This window comes from Bos mutus, chromosome 9, assembly GCF_027580195.1.
Source record: "Bos mutus isolate GX-2022 chromosome 9, NWIPB_WYAK_1.1, whole genome shotgun sequence".
NCBI classification, from domain to species: Eukaryota; Metazoa; Chordata; class Mammalia; order Artiodactyla; family Bovidae; genus Bos; species Bos mutus.
In genome coordinates this window covers 3,038,840-3,058,321 of record NC_091625.1, presented here as the reverse complement: position 1 = coordinate 3,058,321, position 19,482 = coordinate 3,038,840, and the positions used below count along the sequence as shown (strand labels likewise).

Sequence of the window (19,482 nt, the reverse complement as noted above, 5' to 3'; positions counted from 1 at the left end):
CATCTCACACACTAGTAGAGTAATGCTCAAAATCCTCCAAGCCAGGCTTCAGCAATACATGAACTGTGAACTTCCTGTTGTTCAAGCTGGTTTTAGAAAAGGCAGAGGAACAAGAGGTCAAATTGCCAACATCCTCTGGATCATGGAAAAAGCAAGAGAATTCCAGAAAAAAATATATTTCTGCTTTATTGACTACGCCAAAGCCTTTGACTGTGTGGATCACAATAAACTGTGGAAAATTCTGAAAGAGATGGGAATACCAGACTACCTGACCTGCCTCTTGAGAAACCTATATGCAGGTCAGGAAGCAACAGTTAGAACTGGACATGGAACAACAGACTCGTTCCAAATAGGAAAAGGAGTATGTCAAGCCTATATAATGTCTCCCAGCTTATTTAACTTCTATGCAGAGTACATCATGAGAAATGCTGGGCTGGAAGAAGTACAGGCTGGAATCGAGATTGCTGGGAAAAATATCAATAACCTCAGACATGCAGATGACACCACCCTTATGGCAGAAAGTGAAGAGGGACTAAAAAGCTTCTTGATGAAAGTGAAGGAGCAGAGTGAAAAAGTTGCCTTAAAGCTCAACTTTCAGAAAACTAAGATCATGACACCTGGTCTTATCACTTCATGGGAAATAGATGGGGAAACAGTGGCTGACTTTTTTTTTTGGCGGTGGTGGAGAGCTCCAAAATCACTGCAGATGGTGATTGCAGCCATGAAATTAAAAGACGCTTACTCTTTGGAAGGAAAGTTATGACAAACCTAGATAGCATATACAAAAGCAGAGACATTACTTTGCCAACAAAGGTCTGTCTACTCAAGTCTATGGTTTTTCCAGTGGTCATGTATGGATATGAGAGTTGTACTGTGAAGAAAGCTGAATGCTGAAGAATCGCTGCTTTTGAACTGTTGTGTTGAAGAAGACTCTTGAGAGTACTTTGGACTGCAAGGAGGTCCAACCAGTCCATTCAAAAGGATATCAGTCCTGGGTGTTCTTTGGAAGGAATGAATGCTGAAGCTGAAACTCCAGTACTTCGGCCACCTCATGCAAAGAGTTGACTCATTGGAAAAGACTCTGATGCTGGGAGGGATTGGGGGCAGGAGGAGAAGGGGATGACAGAGGATGAGATGGCTGGATGGCATCACCGACTCGATGGACATGAGTTTGAGTGAACTCTGGGAGTTGGTTATGGACAGGGAGGCCTGGTGTGTTGTGATTCATGGGGTTGCAAAGAGTCGGACACGACTGAGCAACTGAACTGAACTGAACTACCCTTATACAAATGGCAGGCAAAAACACAATACAAAGATTCATTATGGAATATACACTGAAAACCCTCAACAAAATATGAGCACAACATAAAAAGCATGTTTTTTGTTACAAAGTGGAAAAATTACAAAGTGGAATTTTTTTTTTTTCCAGGAATGCAAAACTGATTTAACATCTAAAAAGTATGAATGTAATACACCGTATCACTAGAATGAAGAACAAACCACACAAAACCAGGGCAAAAACCATCAATAAAATCCAACACACATTCATTATAAAAACTCTAAAATAGCTTAGAAAGAGAACAAAATTCTCTCAATCTAATATAAAACATCTGAGAACATTGTGTAGGTAGCAACATGAGTCTGAGTGAACTCCGGGAGTTGGTGATGGACAGGGAGGCCTGGTGTGCTGCGATTCATGGGGTCGCAAAGACTCGGACACGACTGAGCGACTGAACTGAACTGAACTGAATGAAGTGATACTGGCATATTTTCCCTCTAGAACAAGAACACGACAGGGATAGCCACTTTCACTATCTCGTCAAGGTTGAACAGGATTCTCCAGGCTTGGATAGAGAGAAAAGAAATATGAAAAACACACAGATTGAAAAGTAAGAAGTACAACTACCTTTATTAACAGATGTCATAAGCTCATATATAGAAATCCTTAAGAAATGCAGAAAAGAACTACCGGACTAGTGACTGAGTTTATAAAGTTTCAAGGATACAAGACAAAATGCAAATATTAATTGTATTTTAACATACCACCAACAAAATTTTGAATATAAAAGTAAAAAAAAATATTTTCTAATAGTATTAACATGATAAAATAATTACATATAAATTTAACTAAATAAATGGAAGAATTTAACTGAAAATGATATAACATTGGAAAAGAAAAGAAAGAATATCTAAACAAATAGCGAGATATTGTGAATTCATTGATTGGAATTTCATATTGTTGAGATGGTAATTATTCCCAGTTTAGAATATTGATTCATTGCCATCCCTGTCAATAGTCCAGCAAGATTTTCTGAAGAAATTGACTAGCTTATAGGAAACTTTATACAGGATTGAAAAAAAAAAGAAAAGACAAAGTTTGCTGACTACCAAAATTTACATAGGCTTGTGAGAAAGAATGAGAACTCTATATTGACAGAAGTCAACTGATGTTTATGATCAATTGATTTTTCACATTAGTGAAAAAAACAATTAAATACAAAAAGAATAGTTTAAAAAATCTCGACTATTATACCAACATGTAATGCATCATATTGATACATATATATTAAATAACACATTTTTCATATATATAGATTATGTCCTTATATCAACTTAATGCAAAAAGAAGACTCAATGAAATTTAGCTCAAAATTATGTGTTAAAATGATAAAAAGTTCTGATAAATCATAAGAAAAAAAATCTTTACACTATTGGTTAGATAAAGTGTTTAGATATAATAACAAAACCATTATATATAAAAGAAAAGTTGCAAATTGGACTTAATAAAATGAAAGAAAAAATGTTAATTTAGATTTAATTTTTCATATCCAAAAGTTGTTAAATGAGAATAAGAAAAGTCTGTGGGGTCTACATGGATGCACCTACAGCACTCGGCATGTGAGTATATAGCTCAGACTTAAATATTCTTCATGTGATGAGGGAGAACAGCATTGGGTCCCTGGGTAGGGAAGATCCACTGGAGAAGGTAATGGCAACCCACTCCAATATTCTTGCCTGGAAAATCCCATGCAGTGAAGATCCTGGCAGGCTACAGTCCATGGGGTTGCAAAGTGTGGGACATGACCTAGTGACTAACAGACTAACACTTTCACTTTTATGAAAACTCAATGCAAGAGAAGAAAAGCATATTTGCAAGTCACACATATAATAACAGAACTGTATTCAGAATATGAAAAGAGTACTCACTACTCAATAAGAAAACTCATAGCACAATTTAAAAGCTATACATGTATGAAGAGAAATGTCATTATAAAATATATACAAATGACTAATAAATGAGAAAATATTCAAAATCTTTATTCTCATGGCAATACACATTGAATTGAGATACTATTTCACATCCACTAGAATAGGTGTAAGAAAACGGACAGTATTAAATGTTGGTAAGAATGTGAAGCAATAGGAATTCCGTACATTGCTGGTGTTAAGGTAAAATGGCACATCTACGTTGCAGTACTATTTGAGAATTTTTTTTTAAGTTACTTATAAAATTACAATGAAAGTGAAAGTCACACAGTCATGTCTAACTCTTTGCGACCCCATGGACTATACAGTCTATGGCATTACCCCAAGCCAGAATGCTGGAGTTGGTAGCCGTTCTCTTCTCTAGGGCATCTTCCCAACCCAGGGCTAGAGCCCAGGTCTCTCACACTGCAGGTGGATTCTTTACCAGCTGAGCCACAATTGCAATATAAATCAGCAATTTCACTGCTAGATATCTATGCAAGAGCTATGAAAAATATATGTATCCACCCAAATAATCATGAATGTATTAGTAACTCATAAAAGTTAGTTGCTAAGAGAATAGATCTTAAATGTTCTCATCATGAGAAAAAATATAAAATAAAAAGCAGTGACTGTGTGTAGTGATGAATGTTAACTAGACTTACAGTGGTGATCCTCTCACAATATATACATATACTGAATCATGATGTTATACAACTGAGACTAATATAATGTTATGTCAGTTGTATCTCAATAAAAATGTTAAAAGTGGAAACAACCCAAATGTTTGCCAACTTCTGAATGAATAATGCTATTGTTGCTCAGTCACTCAGTTGTGCTCTACTCTCTTGGTGATTCCATGAACTGCAGCACACCAGACTTCCCTTCACTCTCTCCCAAAGTTTGCTCAAACTCATGTCCATTGAGTCAATGATTCCGTCCAACCATCTCAACCTCTGTCGTCCCCTTCTTCTCTTGCTCTCAATCTTTTCCAGCATCAGCGTCTTTTCCAATGAGTCGGCTCTTCACATCAGATGGCCAAAGTATTGGAGCTGATATATGCATGAAAAGTCCTCAAAAACTGTATTCTAAGCAAAAGAAACCAATCACAAATGACAATATACAGTAGCATTCTATTTCTATGGTTGCAGAAATTGAATGTGTAGAGACAGGTTAATGGTTGCCTGAGGCTGGAATTGGAGTTGGAGACAAAGAGCTCTGTTTTGGTAATGGAGATGAGCTAAAATAGGATCCTGCTGGTGACTCAAAAGCTGTATACACTTGCTAAAGTTATTGGATTATCTATTTGCAATGCCTGAATTCTATGAGGCATAAATTATATAATGATAAATGTGTTTAAGAAGATTTTGTGAACTCTAGAGACTTTCTTTGTTAAGTTTTGCTACATGTCTATGTTCATAGTTTCTTTATTTCTGTATGTGTGTGTGTGATCTTTTAAAGTCTATTCTGTGAGAAGTCACTGGAATTTTGTATTTCTCAGTCTTGTTGGAAAGGAGCAATTAGTCAAAATTAAAACTCAGCATGCATCTGGGAATGCCCAAAAGGATTCCTCAGTCAAAACTGTGAAACTGATGTCAACAAGTGTTGAACAAAGCCATGTCAGAATGGTACTCAATGCATTGATATTATAAAGATAAATATGAATCTAACAAACAAAGAAATGGTTTTAAAATATATTTCAACATTACTAAACTGTTTGAAGAGTATGAATAAATTTCTAATTAATGTATTGTAATTTTTAAACTCAAGAACATCAGAAAATCTACTTAACTTGGATTTGTTCATTTTTCCCATTTTAAATATAAACCACAACCTCAAAAACACAAGTCAGTTTCATTTTATATTATTCTGACAGAATCCTCCCTATGAACATTGTGCTTTCATTTTTAGTTATTTAAAAATATTTTCTTCATTATTTGGTTATTTTATATTGTTGTATATATTTTAACATTTCAATTTAATATTCAATTAAGACCAGAAAGTGATTTAGGAGTTCCCACAAATGACTAACTTCATTTTGGTAAAATTCATATATGAATTAATAATATGAATTCATATTCATATCTTAAGAACTGCCTTATCCACACGTGCAGTGGTTGATCCTGGCTGTTCAGTAGGCCCTCAGCCAGAACTATCAGCCAGAACCATAAATATAACTCCTCTGTATGGCTTGGCTTTATCCTAGCATGATGGCTGGGTTCTCACCATCCTCAGACAACTAGACACTGTATGGCCTTTTTAAACCTAATCTTAAAAGCCACAGAGCATTGTTTCCCCATAGTTGTAGCTTGCTTACACTCAATGGGGAATTATAGGCCCCAACCCTCAATTAGGAAAATTTTGAAATAAGATAGTAAGAAGAGTATGTGACATAGAAAATAATGTTGGGGTATTTTGGGAAATAGGATCTTCTACATCGGTGCACTGAGAACTTCTGTTACATACTTATGAAAATAATGTCCACCACTCTACTCCCCACTTAAGAATCCTTTCATTATATTTGAGATATATACAATTTAAAAAAAATAATTTTCAATTTTCTTTTATATGTGTATGTGTTCACCAATAGCTACAAGCAAATTTCATAAGCAACTTCAGACACCACAGGAGTCTTTTCCTTGCAAGACTAATGCCATAAGGATGAAATATGAGAAAAGATTTTGATTGCATGTATAATTAATAATTAGATGCTGGGAAAGATTGAAGGTGGGGGGAGAAGGGGATGACAGAAGATGAGATGGTTGGATGGCATCACTGACAGAATGGACATGAGTTTGAGTAAACTCCAGGAGTTGGTGATGTACAGGGAGGCCTGGCATGCTGCAGTCCATGGGGCTGTAAAGAGTCAGACACGACTGTGTGACTGAACTGAACTTTTAAACAAAAATATATGAATTTTAAATCCTGTTGACAAAAATAAAACAATGTTATGTTTTAAGCTTAACATTTTAGTGGCTTATAATATTTCCAATTAAAGTAGAAAACTCTTAATGTGTTTTTAAATTGTTGTGGAATTGGTTTTAAATAAATGAGAAATTCTGAACCATTATTTTGACATAAGTCAAAAATGTCTATTTTGTTTTATAATAAGGGTTTGGGGATAGATGAATATTAGTGGATATGTCCAGTGATGAAAGTAAAATCTGATGCTGTAAAGAACAGTATTGCGTAGGAACCTGGAATGTTAGCTCTATGAATCAAGGTAAATTGGACGTGGTCAAGCAGGAGATGACAAAAATAAACATTGACATCTTAGGAATTGGTGAACTAAAATGAACAGAAATAAGTGAATTTAATTCAGATGATCATTATATGTACTACTGTGAACAAGAATTCCATAGAAGAAATGGAGTAGCCGTCATATTCAAAAGAGTCCTAAATGCAGTACTTGGAACCTCAAAAATGACAGAATGTTCCTTCATTTCCAAGGAAAACTAGTCAGCATCACAGTAATCCAAGTCTACACCTCAACCACTTATAATGAAGAAGCTGAAGCTGATCAATTTTGTGAAGACCTACAATACCTCCTAGGACTAACATCAAAACAAAAGATGTCCTTTTCATCATAGTGGATTGAAATGCAAAAGTAGGAAGTCAAGAAATACATGGAGTAACAAGGAAGTTTGGCCTTGGAGCACAGAATTATGCCAAGAGAACACATCGGCCATAGAAAATACCCTTTCTTGACAGCACAAGACATGCTGTTATACATGAACATCACCAAATGGTCAATATTGAAATCAGATGGATTACATTCTTTATAGCTAAAATTGGAGAAGCTGTATATCATCAGCAAAAACAAGATATGGGGTTGACTGTGGCTCAGATCATCAGCTGGTTATATAAAAATTCAGGCTTAAACTAAAGAAGCAGTAAAACCACTTGTCCAGTCTGGTACGATGAAAAACAGCAACAACAACAACAACAAATTATGATTATACAGTTGAGGTGATGAACAGATTCAAGGGATTAGATCTAATAAACAGAGTGCTTCAAGAACTATGGACAGAGGTTTATTATATTGTATATGAGGTAGTGAACAGAACCATCACAAAGAAAAGGAAATGCAAGAAGGCAAAAGTGGTTTTCTGAGGAGGTTTTACAAACAGCTGAGGAAAGAAGAGAAGTAAAAACGAAGGGAGAAAGTGAAATATATACCCAACAGAATGCAGAGTTCCAGAGAATAGCAAACAGACAAGCAGGCTTTCTTCAATGAACAATGCAAATAAATAGAAGAAAACAACAGAAAAGGAAAGACTAGAGATCTCTTCAAGAAAATTGGAGATATCAAAAGAATATTTCATGCAAAGATGGGCACAACAAAGGATAGAAACAGCAAAGACCTAATAGAAGCAGAAGACGTCAAGAAGAGATGGCAAGAATACACAGGAAAAACTGTACAAAAAAGATCTTAATGACCTGGATAATTAAAATGGTGTAGTCACTCACCCAGAGTCAGACATTCTGCACTGTGAAGTCAAGTGGGCTTTAGGAAGCACTCCTGCCAATAAAGCTAGTGGAAGTGATGGAATCCTATCAGAGCTATTTAAAATCTTAAAAGATGTTGCTATTAAAGTTTTGCACTCAATATGCCCACAGATTTGAAAAACCCAAAAGTGGTCACAGGACTGGAAAAGTCAATATTCATCCCAATTCCCAAGGAAAGCAGTATTAAAGCATGTTCAAACTACCGGATATTTTCACTCATCTCCCATGCTAGTAAAATTACGCTCAGAATTCTTCTGGCTAGGCTTTAGCAGTATGTGAACTAATAACTTCCAGATGTTCAAGCTGGGTTTAAAAAAGGCAGAGGAAACAGAAGTCAAATTGCCAACATTTTCTGTGTCATAGAAAAAACAAGGGAATTCCAGAAAACAAAACAAAACAAAACATGTACTTCTGTTTCATTGACTATGCTAAAATCTTTGACTCTGTGGATCATGACAAACAGCGGAAAACTCTTAAAGAGATGGGAATACAAGACCGTCTTACCTGTCTACTGAGAAACCTGTGTGCTTGTCAAGAAGCAACAGTTAGAATCTTATATGGAATAACTGACTGGTTCAAAATTGATATAGAAGTACCACAAGGCTGTATATTGTCACCATGTTTATTTAACTTACATGAAGAGCACATCACATGAAATGCCGGGCCAGATGAGTTGCAAGCTTACAATCAAGATTGCTAGGAGAAATATCAGCAACCTAAGATATGAAGATGATACTATTCTAATGGCAGAAAACGAAGAGGAACTAAAGAGCCTCAAAGAAGAGAGTGCAAAAACCAATTTAAAACTCAATATTGAAAAAACTAAGATCATGGCATCCTATCCCATTACTTCATGGCAAATAGAAGGGGAAAAGGTGGAAGCTGTGTCAGATTTCACTGCAGATGGTGACTGAAGCCATGAAATTAGAAGACAACAGCTTCTTGGCAGGAAATCTCTGACAAAAATAGACAGTGTATTACAAAACAAAGACATTACTTTGCTGACAAAGGTCTGTATAGTCAAGGCTGTAATGTTTCCAATAGTCATTTAAGGATGTGAAATTTTGATGATAAAGAAGGGAGAGTGCCAAATAATTGATGCCTTCAAGGCAGAGTGCCAAGAAGTCTCCTCAGAGTCTCTTGGGCAGCAATGATATCAAACAAGTCACTTCTAGAGGAAATCAACCTTGAAGAGTCATTGGAAGGACTGATACTGATGAGAATAGTCGACACCCTGGAAAAGACCCTGATGTTGGGAAAGATTGAAGGCAGTAGGAGACAGGTATGAGAGAGCATGAGATGGGTGGATGTCATCACTGATTCGATGGACATGAACTTGGTCAAACTCTGGGAGATGGTGAGGGACAAGGAGGTGTGGCATGCCACAGTCCATAGAATTCCAAAGAGCCAGACATGACTTGGCCACTGAACACACATACATACATACACACACACACACACACACACACACACAAAACACATGGAAGAGACAATTTAAGTACCTACAGTATTATTTCTTCTGTGCACATACAATGTTACTATTGTATTTTGAAATTATAGGCCTGTTATCTCTTCTTCCAATCCATAGACTTCAGATGAAAGTTTTCCTTTAGGATGTTTAGGTTAAAGTTTTAGGAAACAGTTCTTTACTAAAGACTTGCTAAAAGTCACTGATTTGTAAATAACAGAAATGACCTTGTTATCTGGGTCTATTATATTAGACCATTTTAAATAGCTTTATAGATACTTTCCCACATTAAGAAGTACAATTTGTAGTCTTCACACACTTGTTTGACTTTTATTTGGCTGCTTAAAGTGAGATCTGTTGGGCATTACTGAAAGGCAGTAAACAGGCTCAACAATTTTAGAATATTCATAAAAGTAGAAATTGAAAGCTATAATACAGGAAAACATTAAAAATACATTGAAAAGTAACTTGCACACAGGTCACAGATGTATGCACATTTACAGATATGCAGTGGACAATATTTTCATCAAAGGAATCTAAATGCAAAGTTTCAAAAACATACTAAGCTGTTAAAATTTGACATTTTCTTTCTTTTTTTTTTTAAATTTGAACAGTGGAAGTTTAATATAAAGAATTGTTACTCCAATCCTGTTAGAATGAAAATGGGATTGGTAGTAAGAAGTAACTCTAAAGAACACGGGGGCAGAGCAGATATAAGAAGCACCACTATCTTTGGGGCTTAAACAGATACCCAAGGAAGAGCTCTCATCCCTCAAAGCTGAGATCTAGATGGTGTTAGAGCATGCTGACTTGGAAGAGAATTCATGTGATGCCACACCAGTGGAGGGGCTCCCCTGGTGGCTCAGCAGTAAAGAATCATCCTGCAATGCAGGAGCCACAGGAGATATGGGTTTGATCTCTGGGTGGGGAAGATGCCCTGGAGAAGAGCATAGTAACCCACTCCAGTATTCTTGTCTGGAGAATTCCATGGACAGAGGAGCCTGGTGGGCTACAGTCTATAGGGGCCCAAAGAGTCGGACACAACTGAAGCGACTGAGTATGCATACACACACACACACACACACACACACACACACACACTAGCCCATTGGAATTTGCCAGAAATCCACCCTTGGGCATGCTGAGGAGAGCTGCTCACAAGAAAGTGTCTCACCAGAGGCACTCTGCAGCAAAACCACCTAAGGGATTTTCCAGGGGCAGCTGCTGGCCACTATGTGCTGCTGGCTGCCGTGTATTGGAAGAGTCTGGTGCTGAGCAGCTCTGCATACTGCAGAAGGCATGTGCTGTGGAAGTTGTTCATGCTTTAGGAACTGGTCCCCACAGTAGCAGCTGGCTAATCTGGTCCACTAAATCCAACATTTTCAAAAGATAGTAAAGAGAAACCTCATCATCATATGAAGATCTTAAAGATCCAATCCATCAAGTCAAATTTGACTATAAATTCAATCTTATATTAATTTACCAATAAATCTAACCATTATCCCTTTAACAAGATTGACTTTTCAATTTAAATTTCTAGTTTTGAGAATTATAGGGCTAGTATATTCATGAGTCAACTTAGAGAAGTAATCAACTTTTAAAAATATGAATAGCATTATATAAATATGGGTTTCTCTGGTGACTCAGGTGGTAAAGAATCTATCTGCAGTGCAGGAGAGCTGGGTTTGATCTTTGGATTGGGAAGATCCCCTGGAGAAAGGAATGGCTACCCACTACAGTATTCTTGCTTGGGAAATCCCATGGACAGAGAAGTCTGGCAGGTTACAGTTCTGGGGTCGCAAAGAATAGGACACGACTGAGTAACACTTTCACTTTCATATAAATAGAGGCAAATATGCATTTGTATGTGTTTATTTTTTATCAAAAACATAATGCTTTATTAACCTATTATTATACTTAGTCTAATTGTCTAGAAGCTGTTTTAAACTTTATCATCAAATGGAAAGCCAGATAGCTAGAGACATTGTCATTCTTCAGTTTATTGGAATCGTATTAATTAATGTATAAAATTTTAAAATAATGGAGCTTGTTGTTAAATGCTTTGAAAATCATGATTTAGATAAGATGAATGTTACAGAAATTCAAATTGGGTTTCCTTACATTGGATGCAACAGATCACTAAGTAACTAGTTGTAATAACTGAAATAAACTTAGTCATGAATTTAATATGAGCCCCTATATGTATTCTAATTGTGTAGATAGCCTACATTCTTTAAAATTTACACTGATCACAATATATATTGTACTTGGCCTGAATTGTACTTAACTAAAAATATTGTCTGCCCCTTTGGTTAAATTAGACTAATGATTAAAATGAGGGCAGAATATAATAAAAGTGACAGGAGAGTAAAAATACAACTTTTTCAAAAAGGCAGAAATAACACAGTCTAATTTGAATGGTGAATGAAAACCAGGGTCTCAGAAATAAATAAGAATGTAGGGAACAAAAAACAGTTTTCAGCCCCCAAATTCTCGCACGCTCAATCTCATCACTGATAAAGTTGCTAACTCTGACAGATGAAGTAATGGTGATAGAATCAGTGTAAACTAATAAAATATGAAGTTAAAATAATGAAAAAAATAGTCTTGAGAACTATTTTCATTGTCTTAAAGGAGATTAAGAGAATTGCTTAAAATAATAAGAAAAATAAAAGCCCTTTGACTTGAATGCTTTTAATTAAAAATGTATCTAAGCATTGCTATTTTAGAAAGAATGTGTTTCTGAACAGTAATTCTCACACTAGTTGTATCAGACTTTAGCTCCATTGGAATCTCCTGAAGGACTGTTTAAACACAAATATTTTTCCCTGACCCTAGAGACTCCAATTCAGGAAGTTTGGGGTGCATTTCTACAAAATTCTCCAGAGATGCTGAACTGAGCTCAAACAGCATTAAAACAGAAAACTTTCCCACACTTTTCCCCTACTTTATTCACACATCTAACTGAAGATTTTACTCTTCTGTAATGAAACTGGGCTAAAATCAGGGGGTTGGGAAAGTACTAAAATGAAGAAAGAAGCACTATCAGTTTCCACTTGAATATATGGACTAGGTCTTAATTCTTATAGTTAGATTAGAGAGAAAATAAAACTACCTCCCTGAGAAAGATATTAGAAACTTAGTTATAGGAATTTATTTGGCATCTGCTGCTGCTGCTGCTGCTGCTGCATCACCTCAGTCGTGTCCAACTCTGTGCAACTCCATAGATGGCAGCCCACCAGGCTCCCCCGTCCCTGGGATTCTCCAGGCAAGAACACTGGAATGGGTTGCCATTTCCTTCTCCAATGCATGAAAGGGAAAAGTGAAAGTGAAGTCACTCAGTCATGTCCGACTCTTTGCGACCCCATGGTCTGCAGCCTACCAGGCTCCTCCACCCATGGGATTTTCCAGGCAAGAGTACTGGAGTGGGGTGCCATTGCCTTCTCCATTGGCATCTAGTCAAATCCAGTAGGTCCTGTCCAATTCTTTGCAACTCCATGGACTGTAACCCACCAGGCTCCTCTGTCCATGGGATTCTCCAGACAAGAATACTGGATTTGGTAGCCATTCCCTTCTCCAGGAGATCTTCCTAACCCAGGGATCTAACCCAAATCTCCTGCACTGTAGGCAGATAATTTACCATTTAACTCACTAGGGAAACATTCGTTGGATCATAGGGAAAGCAAGAGAATTCCAGAAAAACATCTGCTTCATTGACTATGCTAAGTCTTTGTGTATATCACAACAAACTGTGGAAAATTCTTAAAAAGATGGGGATAACAGACCACCTTACCTGTCTCCTGAAAAACCTGTATACAGGTCAAGAAGAAACAGAACCGGACTTGGAACAACAGACTGGTTCAAACTTGGGAAAGGAGTGAGACAAGACTGTGTATTGTCATTCTGCTTATTTAACTTATATGCAGACTACATCATGAGAAATGCTGGGCTGCATGGATCACAAGCTGGGATCAAGATTTTCAGGAGAAACAGCAATAACCTCAGATATGCAGATGACATCACCCAGATGGTAGAAAGTGAAGAGGAACTAAAAAGCCTCTTGATGAGGGTGAAAGAGGAGAGTGAAAAAGCTGGCTTAAAGCTCAACATTCAAAAAACAAAGATCATGGCAAACAGAAGGGCAAAAAGTGAAAGCAGTGACAGATTTTATTTTCTTGGGCTCCCAAATCACAGCAGATGGTGACTGCAACCATGAAATTAAAAGACACTTGTTCCTTGGAAGAAAATCTATGACAAACCTAAACAGCCTATTTATTAACAAGCAGAGACATTACTTTGCCAACAAAGGCCCATATAGTCCAAGCTATGACTTTTTCAACAGTCATAAACGGATGTGAGAGTTGGACCATAAAGAAGGCTAAGCACAGAAAAATTGATCCTTTTAAACTGTGATGTTGGAGAAGACTTTCGAGACCCCTTTGGACCACAAGGATCCAAAGGATTACATCAATAATCAACAATAGTCAACAATAATCAACCCTTATTATTCATTGGAAGGACTGATCCTGAAGCTTAAGCTCCAGTACTTTGGGCTCCTAATGTGAAGAACCAACTCACTGGAAAAGATCCTGATGCTGGGAAACAGTGATGGCAAAGGGAGAAGTTGGTGGCAGAGGATGAGATGGTTAGATAGTATCACTGACTTAATAGACATGAATTTGAGCAAATTCCATGAGATAGTCAAGGACATGAAAGCCTGGCATGTTGTAGTCTGTGGGGTCACAAAGTCAGACATGACTTAGCTACTGAAAAACAAATAGCTACATTGCCCACAAACAACCCATAATAGAAAGTAGTTGATTTTTACTGGTTTCTACAAATTGGGATCGGTGGAACACAGGTGGTACAGGGTGGAAAAAGACTTCCTTGTTAGTCTGGTGGTTGAAACTGCATACCTCCACTGGAGGAAATGTGAGTTTGGATTTGATCCTTGGTCAGAGAAGTAAGATCCTGCATGTTGCACACCATGATCAAAATAAATACTAATAATTGACATTTAGGAGTCACTGGACATGTGGAACACAACTTTGATTATTCTTTGAAGTTACTCAGGGATGTTTTGATTGAAAGTGTTAATAATTTTAAAATAAAATGAGTTTATGAGCTACAGTAATTGCAGAAAATGAAAGAAGTTATTTATAAAAAAAAAAAAAAACTTTACGAGTTTCTCTTCATACTGAAAATCTCTTCTATAGCAGTACAAAAGAGAAATGTAAAACAGACATCTTGCCCTTCCCAGAAGAAACTTACATTCAAATAGGTAGATGCTGCTTAGAGAAATCATTTTGACTCATTTTCCTAGACTGGGATAGTCTTGAATGATCCAAGGCAAGAAATTAGGACACCTGCTAGGAAACTACTATATAATACAGACTAGAGATGGTGGTGACTACCATTGCTACCAGGAAGACATATGATAAGGGTTTTAAGTACCTAATTTGGAGTACTTTTCTAAATAAGATTCAGTATTTTGATAAAGGACTGGATGTGAATCAAGAGATAAAAAGAAGCTTAAGTAACTCTAAGCTTTATGTTCCATTGCAAGGTTGGAATATAATTTCCTAAAATGAGAAAATATGAAAAAAGAGAAGCATAATTGGGAAGGGTGGAGTTTGGGTGTTAGCTGTGATGCCTAATGAAGGCAAGAATAAGTGTGAGGTGGGAATTCAGGGGTGTCAGTGTCCATCCTAGAGGAGACTCTGGGCTTCTTATATATATATCTCAAAGCCAGAAATATAGTAATGCCATTTAAAACCAGGAAACTAAATGAAATTATCTTGATATTGGTCTGTATCGGGAAATGAGAGGTTTTCACACTGAGACCTTGGGCACTCTTATATTTAAGGGTAATTGCAGGCAGACACTTTAACCTCTGAGCCACCAGGAAAGGTAATTAAATGATAGGAATATAAAATTAAAAAGTAGGAGTCAGTGAATTGAGGTCATAAACATCCTCATGGACACTATAAAGTACTATAAGAATGCTAAGTCAATGCTAGAATATCTTAAAATAGGTCACTACAAATATTTAGAGAAAAATGAGTTGATTTTTGCAAAAGGAAATTGAAAATGATGATTTCCCTAAAAATAACAGTTTGATAGAGTGGTGAGAAAAAAAAATATTGACTATGCCCAGAATGGAAGGAAAGAAATGGTCATTTCCTGTAATGGAGTGGAGGCTAAAGGAAGTTTAAAATATATCACTTATGGGATGGGATATAGTAGGACTTGGCTTAGCTAGGATGAGAGCTAATTATAATAGGAGGAAGAGTAGAATATTTTTATCAGTTTAAATGTTTTCAATATGTAGTGTTGAATCATTTGGAAAGTATCTTCCATTTGCTTTTATTCCCAAAATAAGAACTAAAGTGAGATGAAAAGATGTAAAATAGCTATACACATAAATGGGAGGGAAATAGAGTATATTACTTAGATGCAATAATAGATGTATCCTTGGAGTTAATGAAATGAATTTAAGTGAGTTCAATCTGCAGTAAATTGTAGCATGCTCAAACCATGTGTAGTTACTCATATGCTCATATGAAATAGCTTGTATGTTGAATTAAACTACAGCTGGGTCTTAATCAGGCTGCAATAATGGAGGGAAAAAGATGAGTGATTTGAAGGTATATGCAACAAGTCAGTTTAGAAATGGACCATGCCATCTAATTCAGGTAAGTAACAAAGTGAATATATGAAAGGACCAGAAGATATTGAAGAGTTGGTAGGTGAATGGATTGTGGGGTTTGAGAATTGACTTAATATACTAAAAGGACTGAGCTGAAAAAGTGAATGAGTCTGTCAATGGAAGTACCACATGATGCTTAAAATTAGGATTGTTGAGGGAATGTCATTAGGTATGGAGAGTTGACTCATCGGAAAAGACTCTGATGCTGGGAGGGATTGGGGGCAAGAGGAGAAGGGGACGACAGAGGATGAGATGGCTGGATGGCATCACTGACTCGATGGACGTGAGTCTCAGTGAACTCCGGGAGTTGATGATGGACAGGGAGGCCTGGCGTGCTGCGATTCATGGGGTCGCAAAGAGTCAGACAGGACTGAGCAACTGATTTGATCTGATGGTATGTAGAATACTACAGTGGGAGTAATTTGGACAGTTAAGATGAAATTTAGATCTTGAGTAAAGATGGTCTCCTCCTCTGATAAGTGAACTATGCAGGTGTTGAAATAACTCAGTAAAACTGGGATTGTATCAGAGAAAAATATATGATAGTCCAGGTGTCAAATGCTGAAAAACTAGAATGAGAGGGAATCCCCAGGAGGGTTAGCTGTGGATACTACAGGAAGAAATATGAGTAGCACCATCTTCAAATAATTGAGATGTTTAAGGAGGAGGATGGGGCACTATCTGCAAGTCACAGGAGGACAAGGAGGACACCTGCTAACAGTCACAACTGATGTGAGTGGGGAGGGAGAGAGAGCAGCCATCACGTGAGATTATGTAAAAAAAAAAAAAAAGTGTTTATGAGTCTATTTCTGTTTTATAAGTAAGTTCTTTTGTATCATTTTTCAGATTGCACATATAAATGACATCATATGATGTTTGTCTTTGACTTACTATGTGTGGCAATCTCTGCAAAGTTAAGATGAAGATTTAGATCCATGTTGTTGCAAATAGCATTATTTCATTTTTCTTATGACTGATAATATTCCATTGTATATATGTGCAATATCTTCTTCATCCATTCCTCTGTCAATGGGCATTTAGGTTACTTCCATGTGTTGGCTATTGTAAATAGTGGTGCAATGAACATTGAGGTGGATGGAGATTGAGTCACTAAGTCATGTCCGACTTTTGTGACCCCATGGACTGTAGCCTGCCAGGTTCCTCTCTCCATAGGATTCCCCAGGCAAGAATACTGGAGGGGGTAGCCATTTCCTTCTTCAAGGGATCTTCCCAACTCAGGAACTGAACCCAAGTCTCCTTCATTTCAGTCAGATTCTTTATCAACTGAGCTACAAGGGATTGGGGTGTATATATCTTTTCAAATGATGGTTTTCTCCTGATACATGCCCAGGAGTGGGATTGCTGGGTCATATGGTAGCACTGAGGCTGAAGTTGCAGTGTTTTTTGGTCATCTGATGTGAACAGCTGAGTCAGTGGAAAAGCCCCTGATGCTGAGAAAGATTGAGGGCAGAAGGAGAAGAGAGCATCAGAGGATGAGATAGCTGGGTGGCATCAGCAATGCAATGGACATGAACTTGGGCAAACTTTGAGAGATGGTGAGGGACAGGGAGGCTTGGCATGCTGCAGTCCATGGGGTTGCAGAGTCAGACATAACTGGGCAACTGAACAGCAACAACAATAACATGGTAGTTCTATTTTTAGCTTTTTAAGGAACCTCCGTAGTGTTCTCCATAGTGGCTGCACCAATTTATATTATCACCAACATTGTAGGAGGGTTCCCTTTTCTCCACATCCTCTCAAGTATTTATCATTCATAGATTTTTTGATATGATTATTATGACTGATGGAGATGATATATCATTGTAGTTTTTATTTGCATTTCTCTAATAATGAGCGATGTCAAGTATCTTTTCATATGCTTATTAGCTATCTCTATGTCTATGGAGAAATATCTGTTTAGGTTTTCTTTCCATTTTTTGATTGGCTCATTTGTTTTTTTGGTATTAATCTATTTGAGCTGCTGGATTACTTAGTTGTATATTTGAAAAATAACATAAGTGCAAATTAACTATACTTCAATTAAAAAAAATATGGCTTAAAGATGACACAAAGCTTAAAAATGATTAGACAAAAGATCCATATAGTGAGGAGTGAGCTGGATAGGTGTCTGGCTTCTTTAGGTGCCTGTGGTAGATGATGATAAGAGGCCTTGATGGCCTTGGAGGTGGCTCCTAGTGAGGCAATTGCAAGTGCTAGAACTGAGTTAGGGGTGTGAGAGCTTGTCAGGAGCTCATTGCACAGCCCAGGAGCTTCTTCAAAGGCAGTGCTGAAGCTGCAGGTCTCTGTGACCCTGTTCCGTGTGTGTGAGAGGCAAGGTTCAGGATTGCAGAGTCCAGCTGTAGTGAGGCCTTTCAAGGTCTGGGCCTACTCTCTACAGGAGACGCAGGGCGTTGAAGGTAACAATACCCTGCTCTGAGAGGAAGGAGTCTGTATTCTCCATTGCACATAAGAGAGGGGAGTGCTGTGTCACCAGACCACACAGGGGCTTTGAAGACTATCATGACTCACAGTTCTCATTTTGCCATCATGTACAATCTCACAATCACACACATGGGAGGATAAATGTAGACACATACACACAGTAATCTATTTTGATATTTAAAAGATGCAATGCCTTTAATGTTGTCTAATGTAAAGATGATCACATTCTGAATATTCAGAATGAAATGAGGAAATACAAATCAGGAAACAGATGGTAATGAAACCACGTAGTGTCTTTCTCTTATATTACTTTTTTTCCAATCTGAAAATCAATTGTTTAAAAATTTATTTTATTGAGAGTTATCTTTTAAAAGATACTATAAACTAGATATTAGAAAAATAAGTATGTTTTTTAAAATCAGAAATTGTGCTATATAGAAATATTTTTGCATTTTAAAATTTTCATTTTCTCTACTCAAATTCTAAGACATTTCATGAGATAGTAATGTTCTATTTTATTCCCTTAGCCTGTTTTTTCTGTTTGCTCGTTTCCTACTCAAAGTTGCAATTATAGCTTTCCCCCATTAAGTGTCAAGTCAGTGTATTAATATACTTTTTTTTTTCCCTCAAGTTAGTTTGAGCATTTCCTTTGTGTGATATCTCACCACACCAGCCATGGGTGGGGTTAGGGGTTTCAGTGTCTGTTATGGGTAAACTTACTTAAGTATGAGTTTTGGCTTTTTTTATTTTATTTTATTTTTAAAAAATTATTTTATTTATTTATTTTAAATTTAAATTTATTTAATTGGAGGCTAATTACTTTAAAATATTGTATTGGTTGTGGCTTTGAAATAGAACATCATACCATTGAAATACATAGGTCAGCATATTTCTTTTCAAAAAGTAATAAAGCTGTATTTTCACATTAATATTGAAAAATTCTTTTAAAAATAGCAATCACACATTTGGATAAGGAATTTATTAATTAATGTAAAGTTTCTACTTGGTCACTCAGTAATTTTTAACTAACAGGAAACTTCAATCTCTTGGAGTGAATTATCTAAAAAACTAGGTTAGCTGATTATCTAAAATAATTCTTTCATTGGAA

At 36.7% G+C, this 19,482-nt stretch overlaps 1 protein-coding gene across 1 annotated transcript in view; it reads left to right on the top strand.

Moving 5' to 3' along the window:
• EYS (eyes shut homolog) overlaps positions 1-8,669 on the top strand; it is a 196,380-nt gene extending 187,711 nt beyond the window's left edge. Inside the window, 2 exon segments of the mRNA XM_070377128.1 lie at positions 4,708-4,930; positions 8,346-8,669. Of these exon segments, the coding sequence (XP_070233229.1) occupies positions 4,708-4,930; positions 8,346-8,669 (547 nt within the window).
• Positions 8,670-19,482: the final 10,813 nt, after the last annotated feature.